Genomic DNA, 25,619 nt, shown 5'->3' on the forward strand with positions numbered 1-25,619 from the left:
TTTATTTTTTACTTTATTATTTTTTCATTATTTATTTTATTTTTTCTTCCTTTTTTTCCTCACTTTTCTTCTCAGCTGTATGGCTGACAGGGTTTTGGTGCTCCAACCAGGTGTGAGGCCTGAGCCTCTGAGGTGGGACAGCCGACTCCAGGACGTTAGACCATGAGACCTCCTAGCCCCACGTAATATCAATCAGCGAGAGCTCTCCCAGAGATCTCCATCTCAACACTAAGACCCAGCTCCACTCAATGACCAACAAGCTCCAATACTGGACACCCCATGCCAAACAACTAGCAAAACAGGAACACAACCCCACCCATTAGCAGAGAGGCTGCCTAAAATCATACTAAGTTCACAGACACACATACTAAGTTCAAAACACACCACCAGATGTGGCCCTGCCCAACAGAAAGACAAGATCCAGTCCCACACACCAGAATACAGGCACCAGTCCCCTCCACCATGAAGCCTACACAAGCCACTGAAACAACCTCATCCACTGGGGCAGACACCAAAAACAACAGGAACTACGAACCTGCACCCTATGAAATGGAGACCCCAAACACAGTAAGTAAAGCAAAATAAGAAGACAGAGAAACACACAGCAGATGAAGGAGCAAGGTAAAAACCCACCAGACCAAACAAATGAAGAGGAAATACATAGTCTACCTGAAAAAGAATTCAGAGTAATGATAATAAAGGTGATCCAAAATCTTGGAAATAAAATGGAGAAAACACATGAAACATTTAACAAGGACTGAGAAGAACTAAAGAGCAAACAAACAATGATGAACAACACAATAAATGAAATGAAAAATTCTCTAGAAGGGATCAATAGCAGAATAACTGAGGCAAAAGAATGGATAAGTGACCTGGAAGGTAAAATACTGGAAATAACTGCCACATGGCAGAATAAAGAAAAAAGAATAAAAGAATTGAGGATAGTCTCTGGGACAACATTAAGCACACCAACATTCGGAATATAGGGGTCCCAGAAGAAGAAGAGAAAAAGAAAGGGTCTGAGAAAATATTTGAAGTGATTATAGTTGAAAACTTCCCTAACATGGGAAAGGAAATAGTCATCCAAGTCCAGGAAGTGTAAAGAATTCCATACAGGATAAATCTAAGGAGAAACACACCAGGACAAATATGAAGCAAACTATCAAAAATTAAATATAAAGAAAAAATATTAAAAGCAGCAAGGGAAAAGCAACAAATGACATACAAGGGAATCCCCATAAGGTTATCAGCTGATCTTTCAGCAGAAACTCTGCAAGCCAGAACGGAGCGGCAGGGCATATTTAAAGTGATGAAAGGGTAAAAGCTACAACCAAGATTACTCTACGCAGTAAGGATCTCATTCAGATTTGACAGAGAAATTAAAACGTTTACAAACAGAAGTTAAGAGAATTCAGCACCACCAAATCAGCTTTACAACAAATGCTAAAGGAAATTCTCTAGGCAGGAAACACAAGAGAAGGAAAAGACCTACAATAACAAACCCAAAACAATTTAAAAAATCATAATAGGAACATACATATCGATAATTACCTTAAATGTAAATGGATTATATGCTCCAACCGAAACACATAGACTGGATGAATGGATACCAAAACAAGACCCATATATATGCTGTCTACAAGAGACGCACTTCAGACCTAGGGACACATACAAACTGAAAGTGAGGGGATGGAAAAACATATTCCATGCAAATGGAAATCAAAAGAAAGCTGCAGGAGCAATTCTCGTATCAGACACAATAGACTTTAAAATAAAGACTCTTACAAGAGACAAAGAAGGACACTACATAATGATTAAGGGATCAATCCGAGAGGAAGATATAACAATTGTAAATATTTATGCACCCAACATAGGAGCACCTCAATACATAAGACAAATGCTAACAGCCATAAAAGGGGAAATTGACACTAACATTACTAAAGTAGGGGCCTTTAACACCCCACTTTCACCAATGGACAGAGCTTCCAAAATGAAAATAAATAAGGAAACACAAGCTTTAAATGACACAATAGACTTGATTGACTTAACTGATATTTATAGGACATTCCATCTGAAAACAACAGAATACACATTTTTCTCAAGTGCTCATGGAACATTCTCCAGGATAGATCATATCTTGGGTCACACATCAAGCCTTGGGAAATTTTAAAAAACTGAAATCATATCAAGTATCTTTTCCAACCACACACTATAAGACTAGATATCATTTGCAGGAAAAAAAAACTGTAAAAAATACAAACACATGGAGGCTAAACAATACACTACTAAATAACCAAGAGATCAATGAAGAAATCAAAGAGGAAATGAAAAAATAGAAACAAATGACAATGAAAACAGGATGACTCAAAACCTATGGGATGCAGCAAAAGCAGTTCTAAAACGGAAGATTTTAGCAATACAATCCTACCTCAGGAACAAGAAAAATCTCAAAAATACAACCTAACCTTACACCTAAAGCAACTAGAAGAAGAAGAACAAAAAAACCTCAAAGTTAGCAGAAGGAAAGAAATCATAAAGATCAGATCAGAAATAAATGAAAAAGAAGGAAATGATAGCAAAGATCAATAAAACTAAAAGCTGGTTCTTTGAGAAGATAAACAAATGGATAAACTGTTAGCCAGACTCATCAAGAAAAAAAAGGGAGAAGACAAATCAACAGAGTTAGAAATGAAAAAGGGGAAGTAACAACTGACACTGCAGAAATACAATGGATCATGAGAGATTACTACAGGCAACTATATGCCAAAAAAATGGACAACCTGGAAGAAATGGACACATTTTTAGAGAGGCACAACCTTCCGAGACTGAATCAGGAAAAAATAGAAAACATAAACAGAACAATCACAAGCACTGATGTTGAGACTGCGATTAAAAATCTTCCAACAAAAAAAGCCCAGGACCAGATGGCTTCACAGGAGAATTCTATCAAACATTTAGAGAACAGATAACACCTATCCTTCTCAAACTCTTCCAAAATATAGCAGAGGGAGGAACACTCCCAAACTCATTCTACAAGGCCACCATCACCCTGATACCAAAACTAAAGATGTCACAAAGAAAGAAAACTACAGGCCAATATTACTGATGAACATAGATGCAAAAATCCTCAACAAACTACTAGCAAAAAGAATCCAACAGCACAGTAAAGGATCATACAACATAAGCAAGTGGGGTTTATCCCAGGAATGCAAGGATTCTTTAATATACACAAATCAATCAATGTGATACACCATATTAACAAATTAAAGGATAAAGACCATATGATCATCTCAATAGATGCAGAAAAAGCTTTTGACAAAATTCAAAACCCATTTATGATAAAAACTCTCCAGAAAGTGGGCATAGAGGGAACCTACCTCAACATAATAAAGGTCATATATGACAAACCCACAGCCAACATCATTCTCTATGGTGAAAAACTGAATCCATTTCCTCTGAGATCTGGAAAAAGACAAGGTTGCCCACTCTCACCACTATTTTTCAACATAGTTTTGGAAGTTTTAGCCATGGCAATCAGAGAAGCAAAAGAAAAAAAAGGAATCCAAATCAGAAAAGATAAAGTAAAACTGTCACTGTTTGCAGATGATATGATACTATACATAGAGAATCCTAAAGATGGTACCAGAAAACTACTAAAGCTAATCAATGAATCTGGTAAAGTAGCAGGATACAAAATTAATGCACAGAAATCTCTGGCATTCCTATACACTAACGCCGAAAAATCTGAAAGAGAAATTAAGGAAACACTCCCATTTACCAATGCAACAAAAAGAATAAAATACCTAGGAACAAAATTATCTAAGAAGACGAAAGACCTGTATGCAGAAAAGTGATGAAAGAGATTAAAGATGATACAAACAGATGGAGAGATATACAATGTTCTTGTATTGGAAGAATCAACATTGTGAAAATGACTATACTACCCAAAGCCATCTACAGATTCAATGCAATCCCTATCAAACTACCACAGGCATTTTTCACAGAACTAGAACAAAAAATTTCACAATTTGTATGGAAACACAAAAGACCCTGAATAGCCAAAGCAATCTTGAGAAAGAAAAACAGAGCTGGAGGAATCAGGCTCCTGGACTTCAGACTATACTACAAAGCTACAGTAATCAAGACAGTATGGTAATGGCACAAAAACAGAAATATAGATCAATGGAACAGGATAGAAAGCCCAGAGATAAGCCACACACATATGGTCACCCTATATTTGATAAAGGAGGCAAGAATATACAATGGAGAAAAGACAGCCTCCTCAATAAGTGGTGCTGGGAAAACTGGACAGCTACATGTAAAAGAATGAAATTAGAACACTTCCTAACACCATACACAAAAATAAACTCAAAATGGATTAAAGACCTAAATGTAAGGCCAGACACTATAAAACTCTTAGAGGAAAACATAGGCAGAACAATGTATGACATAAATCACAGCAAGATCCTTTTTGACCCACCTTCTAGAGAAATGGAAATAAAACAAAAATAAACAAATGGGAGCTAATGAAACTTAAAAGCTTTTGCACAGCAAAGGAAATCATAAGCAAGATGAAAAGACAACCCTCAGAATGGGAGAAAATATTTGCAAATGAAGCAACTGACAAAGGATTAATCTGCAAAATATAAGCAGCTCTTGCAGCTCAACATCAAAAACACAAACAACCGAACCCAAAAATGGGCAAAGACCTAAATAGACATTTCTCCAAAGAAGATATACAGATTGCCAATAAACACATGAAAGGATGCTCAACATCACTAATCATTACAGAAATGCAAATCCAAACCACAATGAGGTATCACCTCACACAGCTCAGAATGGCCATCATCAAAATATCTACAAACAATAAATGCTGGGTGTGGAGAAAAGGGAACCCTCTTGCACTGTTGGTGGGAACATAAATTAATACACCCACTATGGAGGTTCCTTAAAAAACTAAGAATAGAACTACCATATAACCCAGCAATACCACTAGTGGGCATATACCCTGAGAAAACCATAATTCAAAAAGAGACAGGTACCACATTGTTCATTGCAGCTCTATTTACAATAGCCAGGGCATGGAATCAACCTAAGTGTCCATCGATAGATGAATGGATAAACACGATGTGGCACATATATACAATGGAATATTACTCAGCCATAAAAAGAAACGAAATTGAGTTACTTGTAGTGAGGTGGATGGACCTAGAGTCTGTCATACAGAGTGAAGTCAGAAAGAGAAAAAGAAATACCATATGCTAACACATATATATGGAATCTTAAAAAAAAAAAAAAAAAAGGTTCTCATGAACCTAGGGGCAGGACAGGAATAAAAATGCAGTTGTAGGGCTTTCCTGGTGGCGCAGTGGTTGAGAGTCCACCTGCCGATGCAGGGGACATGGGTTCGTGCCCCGGTCCGGGAAGATCCCACATGCCGCAGAGCAGCTGGGCCCTTGAGCCATGGCCACTGAGCCTGCGCATCCAGGGCCTGTGCTCTGCAATGGGAGAGGCCACAACAGTGAGAGGCCCACGTACCTCAAAAAAAAAAAAAAAAAATGCAGATGTAGAGGGCTTCCCTGGTGGCACAGTGGTTGAGAGTCCGCCTGCCGATGCAGGGGACACGGGTTCATGCCCCGGTCCAGGAAGATCCCACATGCCACGGAGAGGCTGGGCCCGTGAGCCATGGCCGCTGAGCCTGCGCGTCCAGAGCCTGTGCTGCACAGCAGGAAAGGCCACAACAGTGAGAGGCCCACGTACCACAAAAAAAAAAAAAAAATGCAGATGTAGAGAATGGACTTGAGGACACGGGGAGGGGGAGGGGTAAACTGGGATGAAGTGAGAGAGTGGCATGGACATATATACACTACCAAATGTAAAACAGATAGCTAGTGGGAAGCAATAGCATTGCACAGGGAGATCATCTCAGTGCTTTGTGACCATCCAGAAGTGTGGGGTAGGGAGGGTGGGAGGGAGACGCAAGAGGGAGGGGTTATGGGGATATATGTATATGTATAGCTGATTCACTTTGTTATACAGCAGAAACTAACACAACATTTTAAAGCAATTATACTCCAATAAAGGCGTTAAAAAAAATAAAGATTATCTTGCAGAGCAAGAGTCCTTTGGAAAATAAAATAAAAATGATAATAATACACAGAATTTTTGCTGTCTATTATAATTATATCTCATAAATTTAAGTATCTGTTTAACATACTTACCAGTAAAATATTTCAGCATGTCTCACATTTTCTTGTCAATTTCATTTATTTTTATTCTGTGTCTGAAAAGTCATATTATCTAAAATATTATTTTGATGAATTCTTAATATACCTCGAAATGTATACATCTAATTAGGTTTTCTCCCATTTTCTTCTAGAGCAATATCAATAAGGTTAGTAAAAACTAAAAATGGGGCTTCCCTGGTGGCGCAGTGGTTGAGAATCTGCCTGCCAATGCAGGGGACACGGGTTTGAGCCCTGGTCTGGGAGGATCCCACATGCCGCGGAGCAACTAAGCCCGTGCACCACAACTAATGAGCCTGCGCTCTAGAGCCTGTGAGCCACAACTACTGAGCCCGCGTGCCACAACTACTGAAACCCGTGCACCCAACAAAGAGTAGCCCCCGCTCGATGCAATTAAAGAAAACTCGCGTGCAGCAATGAAGACCCAACGCAACCAAAATTAATTAATTAATTTTAAAAAATAATAAAAAGAATTTAAGAATCTTGACCATCATGAGACCCTAGAAAAGCATAAGGACAACAAGCTCCCACCTAGATCGTCTAAGCTCCTATCCTTTCCACATCTTATAGGCACCCAAAGGAGTAAACAGGTGGGTTTAGGGGATATTTGAACTATAATTAAATAAAGAGGGTGCCTTTCCTCCCACAGGCTTTGCATAAGAAGTTTGTCTTTTGAAGTTCCAAAATTCAACTCTGGAGAATTTTAGCAAAAATACATTGGATTTCTCTCTCTAATGGGGGACAGGAATAGAAAACAATATCAGAAATGCTAGAAGCCTCCACGTTTGAGAGGAGAGGGCTGTAAGCCAAGCTGTGTGATGACAAGGATCAGGGACTTTCCGCGCTGGGTGTGTCCAAGCTCATTGTGATCCCACAACAAACTCTCCCAAAGCCTGGCCAGACACCTGGCAGCTACAGCTCAGCTACCAAGACCCACTTCACTTGTTCATAATTTTATTTTTCCTTCTTTAGCTCAAAAAAAGACATAGGTAATTTCAAAGGCATTTTTCGCCCATTTTCTTAAAATAGAACTATACTGTTACAATCTTACCAATCTTCCTAAAAATCACTAACTAAACAGTTTGGTAAAACTGAATAGAATACAAATGAGGACAAAATTAACATTATCTGGATTCAACAGCAACACCAAGATGCAGGCATGGTCTCAGTAGAGTGACTTGAAAAATTAACAGCAGTACCAAACCCCAGCTTTGCCCAAGGCCATAAAAAGTGCACTTTTCCTTGAGGGGTGTGAATCCCTCACATATGTTCACCCTGCCATTGTCTGTGGTCCCAAGCTTAATACATTCAACTGTTTGACAAACTAAACTGGGTAAAGAAACTTTCAAATGTGAATATAAATATACTTTGGTTTCACGGTTGGTCTGGGTCTGAGCACAAACTGTCTTTACAATTTAGTATCTAAAACTGATCCTGTGTATTCTAGATCAATGATTTCAAACTTGAACTTTAAAGAAACTATGCTTGCGGTATATATATATACATATATATATACACACAATGGGATACTACTTAACCATAAAAAAGAATGAAATTTTGCCATTTGCGGCAACATGGGTGGACTTGGAAGGCATTATGCTATAAATGAAATAAGTCAGACAGAGGAAGACAAATATTTTATGGTATCACTTATATGTGGAATCTAAAAAATACAACTAGTGAATGTAACGAGAAAGAAGCAGACTCACAGATATAGAGAACAAACTAGTGGTTACCGTTGGGGAGAGGGAAGGGAGGAGGGGCAATATAGGGGTAGGGGATTAAGAGATACAAACTACTATGTATAAAATAAGCTACAAGGATATATTGTACAACACGAGGAATATAGCCAATATTTTATAATAACTATAAATGGAGTATAAACTTTAAATTTTGTGATTCACTGTATTATATACCTGTAACATATAATATTATACGTCAACTACACTTCAATTAAAAAAAAAGAAACTATGGTTGTACCTACCTTCATGAAGCACAAATTTCTTGAGAAGAAATTGTCACAAAGTATAGGATGAATGATCTCCGAGATATATACAGTTCAGTGAAAAGAGCAAAGATCATTGACTGTGCAGGTAGAAAGGGAAAGAATATACAATATGCTTCTATATCACAGACTGTCATAAGAAGGATTCATGGGCAACAGCTAAGTGGTTTCCTCTAGTAAAGGGAACCAGAACCAGAGATCAGCGGTTCAACAGAGACTGACTTCCCCTTGCGTTGCTGGAATTTCTCTTTATGGTGGTCATATATTAATTTCCTCTGCCCTCTCTTCCCCATTTTAGTAAATCATGAAATATGTTAATCATGTAAAACATATTTACATCTTAATATTTTGTGGTCTTTATTTCAGTTCTTTTTTCTCCGTAAATATCCATTGAATACAAATCTGCAATGTTTTATCTCCCGCATCTCATTCTTTTTTTCTCCAGAGATAACACTTATTATCTAAATGTGGTGTTCAAACTATACACGTGTTTAAACCTTCACTATATATAAACGGTTAAATATAGAATGATTTGTGTGTTTAACTAACTTCCTATAAATTGTATGATACATACCTATAATTCATCAACTCACTTTTTAACATTCAGTGTTGATTCAGGCTGATACATGTAACTCTAGTTCATCCGTCTGAACTGCTTTCTAGTACTCCTCTGTCTACATCTGCTCCAATTTACTTATCCACTCCCCTGTAATAATAATTCCTTATTATTGCAAGCAGCAATGCAATAAACGTTCTTGTACAGGTCTCCTTAAGTACTGTGTGAGAGTTTCTTTAGGGTGTGTGTCTAGAATCAGGATTTGCTCATTTGCATAGCAGTTCTCGAGTAGCAACTCATACTCTGGTAGCACTTGGAGTTTCCACTGCCCCAGAGCATTTTGCTAGAGTCAAACTTTTAAAATTTCATTAAACTTAAATATTATCTCATTTTTATTATACTTTCAGTAAGTATATAAGTTGGAAATGGGGGAGGAATAGCGTGATACAAGAAGACACCCACACTGCTGAGCCAATATCTCCAACTAAAATAGAAGCAAAATTCATTAAAGCTATGCTAGTTTCATCCCCTTGTCCATCCCACCTCATGCTGGTAACATCTGACTCCGCTCCTTAAATCCCAACTTTGTTCCATCCCCAGACTTCAGTACCCTGTTTACAGGGGCTCTGGTGGCCACTCAAGATCCTATGACTGGCCCCATTGCCAGCCGTGACTCAGATCCAGCCTCTAGACCCATGCGGAGGGCCGAGTGCATCTCTGCTACCAGCCCCATCCAGCCAGGTTTCATTCCTACCAAGTCCTATTGTGCAGGGCATGCGAGAGAGTAACATCGCTACAGAAATAAACCCCATGTCAACCAAGTGAGGTCATGTGGTGTGACCAAAGCCATATGAGGGGGACAACTGAGAGAAGTCCCAAGTGTCAGAAATCCATGGAAAAACTCCCACAGGGGACAACCTACAGTGGGGTTTGAGTCTGGCTCAGCAGTTCTTTTTGGTAATTGAACTAGACACACAAATCAATAACTGCACAGAAGGAATCTGGTAACGCCAATTGTGTCAGGTAGCTTAGCAAATACTACAGACAGAAATAAACATTACACACAACTGAAATATCCAATAATGAAGGACTCAGATAATAAAACGCTATGTGGCAGGCATTGAATTCTCTAAATGCGTTTTCTCACCCTCATTCTAACCCTATGGGGTGAATACTATTATCACCATTTTGCAGAAAACACAACAGAGCCTTTGGAAGGTTAAATAACTTGATAAAGGTCATGTTGCCAATTAGCAATCGAATCACGAGACAACCTCAAAGCCAGGTTCTGAACAATTATACTATACAGACATTAAAATGAGGAGAAATGTTCACAATGTACTGTAAACACATAGAAACATTCAAATGAAAAAAAAAATAGAGTATGTATACAGACCAACATGTTCTTAGCTCTTACTTTGGGGCAATAGGATTTCATGTTATTTTATAGTCCTACTTGTGCTTTTCTTTATTTTTCAAATTTCTACATTTGAAAAGAAATGCATTACTTTTAAAATCAGGAAAATGCTGTTTTAAAAGACCCTATGTAACTTACACTTCCTGCGTGCACATCATTAGCTATTCAGTTTTCGTTCAGACCAGTATATCACCTGTGGTACCCACAAATGAGTGCTTAGTAAATGCTCTTCAGGATGAAAATAATGCATAAATGCAGTCTGATGGCAAATGTCCTGTTCCGTGAACTGAGAGAGACAGCCAGCAGCCTTCTCAGAAAACAAAGCCCTGAATGTTTTGTGGTAATCTCCCCCAAATTAGGTAGAGAAAATCCACTTGAAAGGTAAGGCAGCACAATATGGCAGTCTGAATAAAAACACACTTTGCAAAGCACTCTTTTACTAAAAGCCGTATTAGCTTTAAAGTCATTTGGATCATAGTAAGACTGACAGATATATGACAAGATGGCAACGTAAAGGAGGAAGCGAACTTTATTTAGTAAACAATGAGATTAACAGTTGCCTGTGAAGGTGAGACTGGAAATTATTTCATTGATCCTGTATGATCAAGAGAGTATAAGCTATTGTTTGGTTCAGCAGATTTTTGAAAACCAAAACACTAGATATCCTACTAAAATAACTCAGGAATTCTCATATCAAATACAAATTATGCAACTTCTAGTAATATTTATAACCAAAGAAACTCACCCCAAATCGTTCAGAGAATTTTTTTAACTTTGTCCCGGTCACGTGATGTAGTAACAAAGATTAAAACTCAAAACTCTTTACAGCTAGTTCTTTAAGCTTGACTAAGAGATACCAATTTAGGCTGCCATCTAATCTCCCTTCCCTTCTTTCCTCACCCTAGAAATGATTTCTGTCCTAAGAAAGGTAAGAATACATAAGATGACCTTAGCAAGGTTTTCTTCAGTCTACCTTTGTAGCTTTCCAGTCCTATCACCACCCACTTATTTCTTCTCTCTATAAACATACTCCTCCGGTCATAAGGTAAATTCATCGGAAACTTTTACACCCTCATGCCTCTGCTCTTCTTTCCAGTCCTAAGAATATGTTTTCTTGCTTCTTAGCCTGAATGAATCCTTCATCCTTCAATGCCATGTCCCTCTGAAGGCTTGTTCAACCCACACATGCAACTAATCCCCATCTTCTCTATGTTCCCATCTTATTTACACCAGTGCTTTTCTCCTTATTTGACTCATCTGGGTATCATCGCCACCTAACCCTGGGCTGGGCATACAGTGGGTGCCAATGCAATAACCAATTACTGAGCGCCTGCCATGTGAGAAGTGCTACCTTAGGGGCTACAGAGACAGAGATTATAGGCAGCTCTTTTCTGAATCAAGCTCACAATACATTGATTTGACAGCTAAGTAAACATGAATCACTGTTATGGCAGTATCAACAGAGAATTCAATCGTTTGTATATAGAATTTAACTAGAGAAAATAAGAAATGCCACAAGGGTGGAATTAGTGACCACCCTGGTCCATTGTTAACATTTTGTGGCATCTGGGGAAGTTCTATAAGAGGACATGAATGTTTTCTATGGAATCAACCTCAAAAGGTCAGTGTATTAAAAAGTAACCCTATTATCCACTGTCTTCAGCCAGCTTCCTTCCCCAGGCCTCTCCTCTCTGTGACATCACTATGGTTTTTCTACTAACTCAGACTTGAAAGCTCTGTAATCTTTGATTCCTCCCATTCCTGATGTCTCATATCTAAAAGGCATTCACTGATCTTTATTTACTAATATCCGTGGGGGAATTTTCTGGCAGTCCAGTTGTTAGGACTCAGCACTTTCACTGTGGGGGCCTGGGTTTAATCCCTGGTCAGGGAACTAAGATCCTACAAGACACATGGCACAGCAAAAAAAAAAAAAAAAAAATTCTTGTCTCCATTTCTGAGGCTATTAGTCCAAACTATTAGTCCCTCAAGTCTGAACTCCCTGTGATCTTTCTCCTTTCCATCTATTTGTCACAGAGCCAAGAGAACGTTTTCTGAAAAATGTTTATCCAAAAATTCCCCTATTTCTAAGTGTATACCAGTTCCCACTGGTTATAAATCTGATCTGGTCCTATCTTAGGTTTCCACCATTATTCAGACATCACCTTCTGTCATCTATGTGCACCATTCATAAGTGCCCTACACATTACCTTGTCATATACAAGGATGAAATAAAGAAGTTATGATCACCAACAAAATGTACTTCTCAAGGTCTTCTTGGAAGAATTCCTAAGCAAGGTGGTCACAATGCTGATAATCTCCGGCTCAGTGGCAAATAACAGGGATTAACTTTTAATCAAGTTTTGACAGTTTCACCCTCAACTTCCTTCAAAAATACTAGGTGGATGACATCTGGTCCCAGGGGGTTATTTATCAGCCACTTTGTCAATCAGGCCTTGAGGACCCAATGATTTACCAGTAGTTGATCTAAAACCTTTAAGCCATCTACTTCTAAAGAGGACAAATCTTAATATTTCCTCAGGAAAATGTTTCAATTTGATGATATAAAGTTCTGAAACTTCCTGGAAAATTTACATGCAATGTTTTCAGACAAAGAAAATCAAGAATGTAAGGAGTGTGCTACAAGCCTTGGCCTATGGACTTGCCCCTGGAGAAATCAAAGTGGCTTCAGCTAATTTATATTATTGATGCACTTTTCCAACAACCATGAAAATGGCACTGATTGTTAGGAAATCACTTTCAATGTGAAATGCATCACGAATTTTTTCTTTACTGTTATAAGAGTACAAAACATGTGCTCACCAACTTGCTTCAAGTGACTGTAATTCTAAGAACACAATGAGGCTGTCAAAGAGGACTTTTACAGACTAAGAAAAAGACAGAAGTTCCAATTAAATCTAGAGCAATAACCTGACATAGCTACAGAGACATCAGCCTTGGACTGTTGGTGAGGCAATGAACCAGAAAATAGGAGGTAGGAAACGAAAAGACAAAATGAAAAGACAGAGTCCAAAACAAAAAGGAATAAGAGAGAAATAAAGAGAGTAAAAGAGAAGGGCAGAGATGGTTAGTACAGAGAGGTACAGAGAAAGAAACACACAGAGAGACAGAGCAAATAACAGAGATACAAAGAGAAAGAAAAATAAAGAGACACAGATTCACAACTATTGAGAAGAAATATCTAGATTTCCTAGTTCTACATGATGAAGTTCAATACTAATTGTAGTCTTTTGATTATTGAACACATTTCTTAGATTCACCCACATCATCAGCTATCAAAAACCTATAGTTATTAAACAACGGTATTTTCCATTAGTAAAAAGGAGTCAGAGATTTGCTAAAGGAAAGGAAGGGATGAAATGTGAGCTGGAGAAAGGTGTTTATTAGAAAGGATACCTGGGTACTATCAACCTACATTATTTCATCATCAAGTCTCCAGGGAACATTATCCATACTTTTAGATTTAAAAAGAAAACCTCTTCCTAGAAGATTTTCCAAAAAATTAAACTAATGTGATTTAAAGGTCTTACTATACTGACGGCTACACAAAGCAAATGAAAAGAGACATCATCCCTGCTTCCAGAGCTTTGAAAATTAGAGGATAAAAATGACAGAGATATGTATTACATGAAAACTAAAACCTGTAAGTAAAAAGTAAAGATTTTACATTGTATAAGTATAAATCGAAGTGATTATCATAAGATTATGGATGAAGAGGTAACTGGATAATGTTTAAAAAGTAAAGGAGAAGTGGTTTCCTTTCCTCTTGGAGAATATGACAAATTACCCAAATACCTACCTTAACCTCATGACTCATGGACTGACAAGTGGATTTCTGTTTTTAGTATCAGATACAAAGTGCTAGGCTAATTATACTCCTTAGCTCACAGCATACCATCTTCATTGGCCTATTCAAGGCAAGTATCTTGTTTTATTTTCTTGTTTTTAATTTATTTATTCTCTTTTATCCCCATCTTCATTCCTACCTCCAACCCACGTCCTGGGTAGGCAACCATTCTAAGATATTTTTTGCTTATGTGCCTTCTTGTAAAATGTGAACTATAATTCTGAGTGCATGCAAAAATTGTATGTATATGTATGCAACTGTATTATATATGTCACTCTACTTTTTACTTTTATTACCCGGCTTTATACATGTAAGATACATCCACGATATATATATATATATATATATATATATATAGATAGATAGATAGATAGATATAGATATAGATATATATAGATATAGATATATATTCCTTTTCTATATATATTAGTCTGCTGCTTCCAACTTCTGTATAACATACCCTGAGGAGCATCTACCACATTTTACATGTCTACTCTCCCAGTGATGGACCACCAGATGGACACTACCCCCCAAAATTAGGCCATAATAATCATCCTTGTTATGTACCCTTAGGGACCCCTGTGACAATTTCTTTGGGAAATATACTAAGGAAGTGAATTATTTGTTCATTGGGTATGATAATATATTTAAGTGGGCTAAATATTACCAGTTTGCTCTCCAGAATTGTGGCACCATGCTTCATGCCCACCAATAAATGTATAGGGAAGGGTTCCTATATCACCACAGCATCACCAATGCATTTTACATCTCTGCTGTAAAATGATCTCATTTTTAAAACTTTCATTGTTGTGATTGCTAATGAGTTAAGATCTCTTTATACACTTGTTAGCATTCAGGCTTCCTCTTCTTTGCACTGCTTATTCAGAGCCGTTGTCCATTTTTCTATTAGGGTTACTGCCTTTTTCTTTTGATTTCCAGTAATTCATAGCCTACATATTAATCTCATAATGATTTTAGACAGTGTTAGTATCTTCTCCCATTTTTCCATCTGCCTAACAGCTTTGTGCATGGTATCCTTCATTGAACAGAAATTCTTAATTCTGATGCAATCAAATTCGGTAATGTTTTCGTCTTGTGGTTTGTGCTTTTTAAGTTGTGTTTGTGTGAGAGTGTAAAGGCACACAGGAGACAGATGTGGTGGCCCTATTCTTGAGGAAACAGCCAAGAGGAAAACAGATATACCTGCAAGATGTGGGCAGAAAGACCCACCATGAGGCTAGGTGAAAAAGAAGGCCATTGGGAAGGTATGACTTAGGACATGACTCTGCCACATATTATATGCTGTGTTACCTTGGACAAAGTGCTAAACCTCCCAGAGCCTGCCATCTGTCAAGTGTGAACACCTATCCCAAAAGACAATGTAAGTAAAAGAATCTGCACAATCACTAGCATATAATAGACAGGCTCTCAATAAATGAGTTCCTTTGCCCCCTTCCTCCTCATTTCCAATCCTGATTTGATGCTGAGAGAGGGAATTTGCAACCTGTGACATTTTGGAATCAGATCCTTCAGCTGATCCCACACCTCCAAATTCTAAGTATCATCTGTGGATACAGGCTCCTTAAGAGCACTTCTGCTCATACTGCAATTAGATATCAGACAAAGATTAAGCCCTGAAAAAAAAAAACCAAAGAACAAAAAACAGTGAAAATGCTGTTTTCCTGATGAGACCAAAGGAGGAAAAGAGGACAGGTACAAATAACTAATTATCTGATGGTGGGACCTTGGGCGTAAATTAGTTAGCATCTCACTAAGAAATGGATCAAAGTATTGGCTGTAGAATGTCTTCGTTTAGTGGATGCGCTGGGAGTATGCTGGAAGGCTATTTTAGGTTTCCATACGATTAAAACAGTGAGATTTTGGAATAAGCTTAAGCTGTAGCTTTCTGATCCATGTTGCTGAAGTTTTCAGAAAGAACTGACTGGTAAACAACCTCATTGTGACTTGACTGATGTTTATTTATCCTTCTCCTTCCTAGGTGCCTTCACTTCAGATGCAAACCGAACCTTATTGTTATTTGGATATGACATAAAGACCTATGGAAATCACATGAGGCTAAAGGAAGCTTGAGTATAAATAAGTTTTGTTATTTTTTTAATTAAGTTTTTAAATATTCTTTTCAGATGTGTGATATGACCCATCAGGTCAACAGCTATTTAATATGCATTTGTATTACATTACTAGGTATAGCACTAAATGAGATACACAGATAAACAAGATGTGGCTTTTACCCCAGAGGAGGTCACAGTTTCTCAGAAGAGATAACCATGTGAACAATCAACTACAGTAAACTGTGATCATTGTATAATATAGGCAAACAAAGTGCTATGAGAATGGAGATGAAAGAACAATTACATTTATTTAGGTTTACGTTCAAGAAAGACTTTAGAGAAAAGATCCACTTTAAATGAGTCTTTAAAAATGAGCAGGGATTTTCCAAGCAGAGAAGGGTTAGGTTGGGTTGGGATTAGGGTTGGGTTAGCAGAGCTCCAGGAAGCAGTTTTTAAGTCAAGGAAGTATGAACACGTCCAGGCAAGAGCAGCTAGGACCATGGTGTGTGGCTAGGGAGGAACTAGACGTAAGCTCAGAAGCACAGCCTGAGGTCACTTTTTTAAAGGTCATAAGAATTTGAACTATACCCTGAACAGTGAAAAGATTTTAAGTAAGAGAGTGACATAATGAGATCTATATTTTACAAAGACAATTGAAGCAGCAGTATGGAAATTGATTAAAATGAGACTGGAGTGAGGAGGATCAGTTAGGAAGCGACTATAACACTGTAGGCAGGAGATGTTAGGTCCTCAACTCTGATGTGAGAGTGAGAATAGAAAACTGGAGTCATTTGACATTTAAGTCTTGGTGACCAACTGAATGTTGGAGTGAGATAAATGGAAAGACTCAATCATTCAACGAATATTTCTCAAAACTTTTCTGTGTATGAAACATTATGTTAAGAGCTAGGGCAGAGTTTCTCAACTTCAGCACTACTGGCATTTTAGAATGGATAATTATTTGATGTGGGGGAAGGGGAAGGCTGTTCTGTACACTGTGGGATGTTTAGCAATATTCCTGACCTCCACCCACTAAAGGCAAGTAGCACCCCCTCTCAGTCATGACCATCAGAAATGTGTCCAGACATTGCCAAATTTCCTCTAGGGAGCAAAATTATCACCAGTTGAGAACCACTGAAACTGGGATCTCTGATTCTGAGAGGCTTATTATCTGTACAGAAATGCTTATGACATAAGCAAGTACAGGGCACAAGAAAAGCAGAAAGGAGGAAGTTGTCAATACTTCCTTGGGGATGAGCAAGCATAGGAAATGTCTCCATAGAAGAGGAGACATTCAAGCTGCATCCTTAAATAAGGGCATTCCTGACAGGGGACAAAAACATGAAAGCAAGATACCATATCAGATACTAGCAGAATTTTGAGGCTCTGAGCCTGAGCTCTTGGCGGTTGGCAATGTCATTAACGAATATGAGAAACACAGACAAGATGCTGAATTTGTGGGGCTTGCAGGACATCCAGTAGTCTTGGAAATGCAAGTAGGAAGTCTTCTCCCAGCTCTCCACAGAGAGCTCACACAAATAAACTAATACACACTGTAATACTCAAGTCTAGAATTGGAAAGTTTAAAAAAATTCGCTCTGGTTACATAAGGAATCTGCTCCGTAGCACATGCCTAGGAGAATACTGCTCTTGTGATCTTGTGATCATCTTCACTGATCCCTTGTGGATTCTCAGAAAAACCACAGCCTTTCTAATCTAGAAAGATGTTACAGATTCATTTCCCAGCCATCTCTCATTTTATAGGTGACAAAATTAAGGCCCATAGAGATTAAATGACTGGGCCAGAGTCACACAACTAGTAGGTGGCTAAACCAAGGCTATGACATGGGTTTCCTGGCAGATGAGATCTGCACCTGTACCTAGAGGTCCCTTTATGCAGACTTTACCCTATCTCCTGTGGGAATTTTTCCACACCTGGTCCAGCCTAACTCTCCAGTCTCCTTAGAGCTTAAAATAGCCCAGTTGCCAGGCAATTGTTTATCTACCTTGAGTTCCATGGAATGAAGAATGGGGTGAAAGTGAGTCTTGGGACACCACAATAGATTCCAGTGAGTAAAATTCACTTCCCCTGGGTTTTTAAGGGCCCAGGAGCAATCTGTAACTTGGCTCAGCTTTCCCAGGCAGATAGCCAGGGAATAGCAGGCCCAGTTACAGAAACAAGAAATGAGGATACAAAATAAAGGAAAATGAGAAAAAATGTCCAAAGGTACAGATACCAGTATCATCTGCAGTATAAGTACCAGCAACTTTTGAGACAGATCTGCTTCAGTCAAATGGATAAAAAGGGAAATCTTATAAATGAAAATAACATTAAAATATCTGTATGTGAGGCCATATAGTCTAATGACTAAAAGCACAAAGTCTGGAGTTTGACAGTGGTTCATACCTGAACTTGGTCTCTCACTAGTTGTGTAACCCTGGGCAAATTACCTAATCTCTTGTAGTCTGGTTTTCTCATTTGTTAAAATCAAAACATAACAAAACAAACAAACAAGTAAAGATATTGATAGTTAGGAGGGCTAAAAAGGAAATAAATATGTATATATGCTGGTGTCTAACACAGATGAGTAACAACAGAAGGCAATTAAACAAACTCCTGGTCGACAATATAGAACCCGAGCTGAGGGGTCCCTAACACCTTAGAGGACTCTACCACCTATTCACACAGCCTCAGAGAGACCAAAACTAGCCGTCCCAGTGGTACTTCCAGAATGGTACAGTGAGAAACTTGGCAGATCTTCCTCCCTACAAAACATTTAACTGGGAAAAAATATTTTTAAAAAATCACTTACAGTCTCTCAAAACTGTCCTAAGGGCATACAGCAAGTGGAGAAACATTCATTCACGAAAATATACTAAATCTAAGTTAGAACAATGAGAGTCTGTAGCATTTGGCCATCACCTGCTTCCTTCTCCCATCCCCAACTGCATATTACAGAAACTCTATTATGGCCACTCCACTCCAAGAGGACTAGGTCCCCATTCCTCTACCCAGCCCCTACTTGTATGGTGGAAGTCCTACCCCAAGTATAGCCATGAGAAAACTGGGACCCTGATCACTGCTATCTTAACTCATTCATAGGCAGAGGTCTCATGCTGGGAGAGGCAAGCTGAAAAGATCAGTAGCTACCACCATCCCCTTCTAGCACCTGCCAGGGATATCACTCTGGGGAAGCAGGCCACTATCACTATGCCTAGCTCCTGGGAACTCCCAGGGAAGAGGCAACCCAGGAGGATGAAGAGCTTTGCAGTTCTTAACCAGGGCAGTGACTTTATTTGGAACAGAACATAGAGAATCCCATGCCTAAGGGTGTTGTTGGAAACGATGGAGAGCTTGGTAGAGAACAAGTTAGGGGGTACTGGTAGCTTTACGATACTGCTAACAGCAAGCAAAATGGCAGAACAATCAGAAGTTTAACAAAAAGAACCAGGGAGGAAAAAGCGACCAAGGAAAACCCTCCCTGGATCACAATAAACCCTGGGGCCTGGGAAGGCTATCCACATGGTCCTACTTAGGAACAATCAAAAACCGGACATGGGTCAGATTGAAAACATTTTCCAAGCTGCACACAGATCCATCAACAAAGGGCAGAAGCCTTACTGGCACAAGAGGCTTAAGCACAACCTCTAACCAAATACTGGCTGAAAAATAAGCTATTCTGACACAGCGGAAAATATTATTAAGCTAGGCTTAATAGACAGATTGATACAGATTATGCAATCTGAAGAACAGAGAGAAAAAAGGTGGAGAACAACGAGCAGAGCCTCAGAGAAATGTGGGACACCTTTAAGTGCACCAACATACTCAATAATGGAAGTACCAGAAGGAAAAGAGAACAAAACAGGGATAGAAAATATATTCATAGTAAGAAAAAGCTGAAAACTTCCCGAATTGATGAAAAACATTCATCTATACATGAAGCTCAACAACCCCTAAGCAAGATAAAAGCAAAGAAATTCCCACCTACATATGTCAAAATTAAAATGTTGAAAACAAAAAATAAAGAAAAAAATCTTGAAATCAGTAAGAGCAAAATGACTTGTCACAAGGAGCATACCTCATTTTATTGTGCTTTGCAGATATTGTGTTTTTTACAAATTGAAGGTTGTGGCAACCCTGTGTTGAGAAAGTCTATTGGTGCCATTTCCCCAACAGCATTATTTTTTATTTAAGGTATGTACATTGTTTTAGACATACTGCTATTACACACTTTAATAAACTACGGTATAGTGTAAACATAACTTCTATAAGCACTAGGAAACCAAAAAATTCATGTGACTCGCTTTACTGCAATACTCACTGTATTACAGTGGTCTGGAACCAAACCAAATATCTCCAAGGTATGCCTGTACAGGGGAATTCCAGTAATATTAACAGCTAACTTCTCATCAGAAACAATGGAAGCCAGAGGACAATGGAATGACAAATTCTATGTGTTGGAAGTAAAAAGCTGTGAATCAAGAATCTTATAACCAGTAAAACTGTGTTTCAAAAATGAAGATTAAATAAAGAACTAAATATGGATGAAAGCTTAGAGAATTCTCTGCTAGTGGACTGGCTTTGAAAAACAAACTAAAGAGAGTTCTTCAGGCAGAAAGCAAATGACACCAAACAATAATTTGAATCCTTACCCTCACAAAAGTAAAAATAATTGTAAGTGGATACTATAAATAACTGTATGCCAAAAAATTACATAATTTGTATAAAATTAATAAATTCCTAGAAAGACACAAACTACTAAAACTGACTCAAAAAGAAATAGAAAATCTGAATAGATCTATACCAAGGAAAAATATTGAAGTAATAATTAACAATCTTCCCACAAAGAAAATCCCAGAACCAGATCGCTTCACTAGTGAATGCTACCAAAAACTTAAAGAATTAATACCAATCTTTCACAAACTCTTCTGAAAAACAGAAGACAACATAATACTTTTCAACTTATTCTTTGAGGCCAGAATTACCCTGATACCAAACCAGACAAAGACATCACACAAAGAAAATAAAACTACAGGCCAATATCCCTTATGAATACACATGTAAAACTGCTCAACGAAATACTAGTAAACTGAATTCAGTAACATATAAAAAAAGATTATACACCATAACCAAATGGGATTTATCCCAGGAATGCACGGTTGGTTTAACATCTGAAAATCAATTAATGAAATACATCCAGTTCAATGGGGAAAGAATAGTCTTTGCAACAAATGATGCAGAGACAACTGAATGACCACAGCAAAAGAAAAAAAGCTGGACTCCTACCTCACACCTAAAATTAACTCACAGACCTAAATATAAGAGCTAAAATTATAAAACTCTTAGAAGAATAAATAAAACTCTTAGGAATAAATCTTTGTGACGTTGGTTTAGGCAATGGTTTCTTAGATATAACACCAAAAGCACAAGCAACAGAAAAAAATTAGATAAATTGTGCTAATTCAAAATTAAAGACATTTCTGCAGCAAATACTACCATCGAGAAAGTTAAAAAAAAAAAATCCATAGAATGGGAAAGAACCTTAGTAAATCACACTGATAAGAGACTTCCAACCAGAATACATGAAGAGCTTTCACAATTCAATAATAAAAATTCATATAGCACAATTAAAAACTGGCCAAAGGATGTGAGTATACATTTCTCTGAAAAAGATACACAAATGGCAAATAAGAACATGGAAGGATGCTCAACATCATTAGTCATTAGAGAAGTGCAAATAAAAACCACAATGAATATCACGTCATACCCACTAGGGCAGCTGTAACCAAAAAGACAGATAACAAGTGTTGACAAGTATGTGTAAAAATTAGAAAACATCAGTGAAAATGTACAATGGTCCAGTCACTTTGGAAAACAGTTTGGCAGTTCCCCTGAAAGTTAAACATAGAGTTATTATATAACCAAGCAATTCCACTCCTTGGTACATACCCAAGAGAAATGAAAATATATGTACATACAAAGACTTATGCATGGATGTTTATAGCAGCATTATTCATAATAGCCAAAAGGTGGGGAAAAAAAACAAATGCTCATCAACTGATCAACGGATAACTAAAATACGGTATATCTGTAAAATGGGAAATTATTCAACAATAAAAATGAATTACGCACTGATACATGCTACAACATGGATGAACCTGGAATACATGCTACATGAAAGAAGCCAGTCACAAAAGAAAATATAGTGTATTATTTCATTCATGTGAAATATGCAGAATAGGCAAAATCCCTAAAGACAGAAAGCAAATTAGTGGCTACCTAGGGCTTAGGAGGGTGGTAGGAAAGGGATGGAGCATAACTGCTAATGAATATAAAGCTTCTTTTGGGGGTGACGAAATGTTCTCTGATTAGATAGTGATGGTGGTTGCACAATTCTGTGAATATATTAAACACCACTGACGTGCACGTTTCAAATGGGTGAATATTATGGTATGTGAATTATATCTCAATAAAGTGCTTTGTTCTTTGTTTTGGGGGGTTTTTTTGGCTGGGCTGTGAGGCAGGCGGGATCTTAGTTCTCTGACCAGGGATTGAACTGTTCCGTACCCCCTGCAATGGAAGTGCACAGTCTTAACCACTGGACCCCCAGAGAAGTCCCGATATCTCAATAAAGATGTTTTTAAAAAGCTGACCATCTGCTTCTCTACTGGGTGTTTCTCTTGGCATTAGAGAAGGCCAAACGTTTCTATAAACTTTTTAAAGAAGCTCAACTAGCTTTTTTTTATAAACTAAAGTGGACCCTTGAACAATGCAGGTTTTAACTGCACAGGTCCACTTACACGTGGATTTTTTTCCAACAGTCAATACAACAGTACTACATGATCTATGGCTAGCGAATATGCAGATGCAGAAACTCACGGATACAGAAGAAGCAAACAGTATAGATGGAGGGCTGACTGTAAGTTATACACGGATTTTCAACTGCGTGGAGGGTTGGTGCCCCAACTCTCGCGTTGTTCAAGGACCGACTGTAGTTCCTTTACCATAGGAATATAGTCTGTGAATACATGCACAGTCCATGAATAGTCGAACACCAACTGATAGCTCACTGTGGACTGGTTTTATATCCCTGATCTCAGCATTTACATTGTCTGATGAGGCTGAGCCAGAGTGCTGATAAGTAAAGACAGAACTCCACCCTAGACAACCCCTTGCATTAGAGACCTCAGGTTCTGTAAAAATAATTGCCTCAGATCAATTCAATGTGCAAGGCTCTGTCCCATATTTCATTAATTCTAAGAAATTCTGTACACTGAGGCCACTTAGAAGAAGTCATAGTTTTTATAACCTATTTACACATATCTCAATTCTCTACAGAATGATACTAATGTTATATACTAGATAGAAATTATTAAGTGATACAGTTCATAAGTATCATGGACCAATAGCTGTAGATGCTTCATTTTAAAAAGGGACGCTTTCAGAAAAGACAGAGAGGAAAAAAAGGAAGAAAAAAGGAGTGTAAGAGTAAGGAACTCAAGCCAATGGAATGCAAAATGATTCTATCTTCCTTTTTATCACCCAGTTATAATATGAATCATGCACACTATAATCAGTTATGTCACATGGCATTAGTTTTAGTAAAGAACACAGCAAATTGACTTGAAAAGGCAAAATAATACCTTCTGGGGGCGTCCCAATGCTGCTGCCAAGACCCAAAACTGCCATCTTGTGAATTCTCGGCTCCAGCATCACAGCAGACTCTTCTCCCCTTTCCCAGTGGGGTATTTTGACAGGCTCCAGGTGGACATTCTCCAGCCCATCTTCCTGCAGGTTTTGGTGCATGATTTGGATGGCTTTTTCTAGGCTCTTGGAACCACTGAGTCTGGGTCCAACAGTGTCAACCAGAAGTGCCAATCGCTCATAGGATCTGTTCTGGGCTTTCCCATAAACAGCAAGGTTGATGATTGCTTTAGCAACATCTCCATAGCAGGCTATTTCTTCTTTTATTTCTTGAAAAGTCCTCTGAGAGATGCCATTCCCATAGACAGCTTTCCCAGAGGTCAGGGATAAAAAGTGAACAACACCAACAAATACGGAGACATGGAACTTCATTTTTTTTTCCCAGTCTGTTTTCTTCCTAAAATAATCAAGGTAAGTAAGAAATATGTGTTAGGGGAAAAGAATCTCACAGCTATCTGCCCATAACCCAGGGACTGCTTTTCAAACAGGATTCCCCTTCCCAACTGTTGCCCAATTTCTACCATCAAATTCAGGCACCATAACTCCTAGGAATGAAGAAGAAAAGAGGCAATGATTGGCCTTATTGACAGGTAGCGTGTATTAAAACTACAAAATCACATGTCACCTAGCAATCAGTTTAAAATATGCTAAAAGATTAAAATAAGAAGATAACTAGGAAAGAGAGGAAGAAATAGAGGGAGCAGTGATAGGGCTAGGGCAGTGTTACCCCTTCTTCAAAACACAGTATGATCCAAATGTTTCAGAGTTCCCTCTACCTGATATGCTCTCTCCTGTTTGCCTATTGAACTTACCCTTCGAGGCCCTTTCAGAGACATCATCTCTTCTTGACGCTCTCCCTAACCCCAACCCTTCCACATTTAATCCTCACAACAGTTCTATGAAACAGTTTCTTATTATTGCCTTCATTTTAGAACTGAGGATCCTGGGGTAGTGAGAGATTAAGTAACTTGCCAAAGACACACAAAGGCTTTCCAGCCCTAGAGACCACGCTGTGAACAGTGCTAAAAGTATGTTTGTGGACCCATGCCAGTCCACAATTGTTTTTCACAAGTCCGCGAAAGACAAACACAAAGATTAAGAGTAAACATATTCAGTAATGTGCAACACAGTAGCCAATAGTCCAACGTGGTTATTACGATTTAAATTAAATCATCGGCTTCTCAGCCATACTAGCTGCATTTCAAATGCTCAATAGCCACATGGGCTAGTGGCTGTTGTATTGGGCAGCACAGAAAGAACATTTCTATCATCATAGAAAGTTCTGTTGGATAGCACTGGCTTAGACACCTTTATAGATAACTGACAGAACAACTATACATTTGTCAAATCTAATGACTAAAAAATGATACTTCATTTTACTTTTCTACTTCACTATTACATTTTTCAAAAGTATCAGTCTGCAACAAATTCTGAATTTAAAAATCTGGTCCTTCACCACAGATAATTTGAGAAGCACAGTCATAAACTACGATATAAGTATAAACTCCAAACTCAGGCAGCATACAAGGCCTTTCAAAATATGGTTCCAACAACCACTTCAACCTCATCTCTCTACCTGCCCCTCTAGAGTGAACACATTTTCATTCTCATTCTCATGTCTTCTCTCTCTCCCTCTCTCTCCCTTTCTCTCTCTCTCACAGGCACACACACATAGCACTTGAAATGTGGCTAGTCTAAACTGAGATGTTTTGTACATGTAAAATATATACCTGATTTGATCTTCAAAATCA

General features: G+C 38.2%; 1 protein-coding gene across 2 annotated transcripts in view; it reads right to left on the reverse strand.

The window, feature by feature from the left end:
• CPQ (carboxypeptidase Q) overlaps nucleotides 1-25,619 on the reverse strand; it is a 468,037-nt gene that overhangs the window by 342,637 nt on the left and 99,781 nt on the right. For both annotated transcript variants that reach the window (XM_067711716.1, XM_067711715.1), the window contains exon 2: nucleotides 23,808-24,265. In XM_067711716.1, coding sequence (XP_067567817.1) covers nucleotides 23,808-24,240 — 433 coding nt within the window. In that variant the 5' untranslated portion in view covers nucleotides 24,241-24,265. The remainder of the gene's footprint in view (nucleotides 1-23,807; nucleotides 24,266-25,619) is intronic.

The sequence above is a fragment of the Pseudorca crassidens genome, chromosome 17 (assembly GCF_039906515.1).
Source record: "Pseudorca crassidens isolate mPseCra1 chromosome 17, mPseCra1.hap1, whole genome shotgun sequence".
NCBI lineage: Eukaryota > Metazoa > Chordata > Mammalia > Artiodactyla > Delphinidae > Pseudorca > Pseudorca crassidens.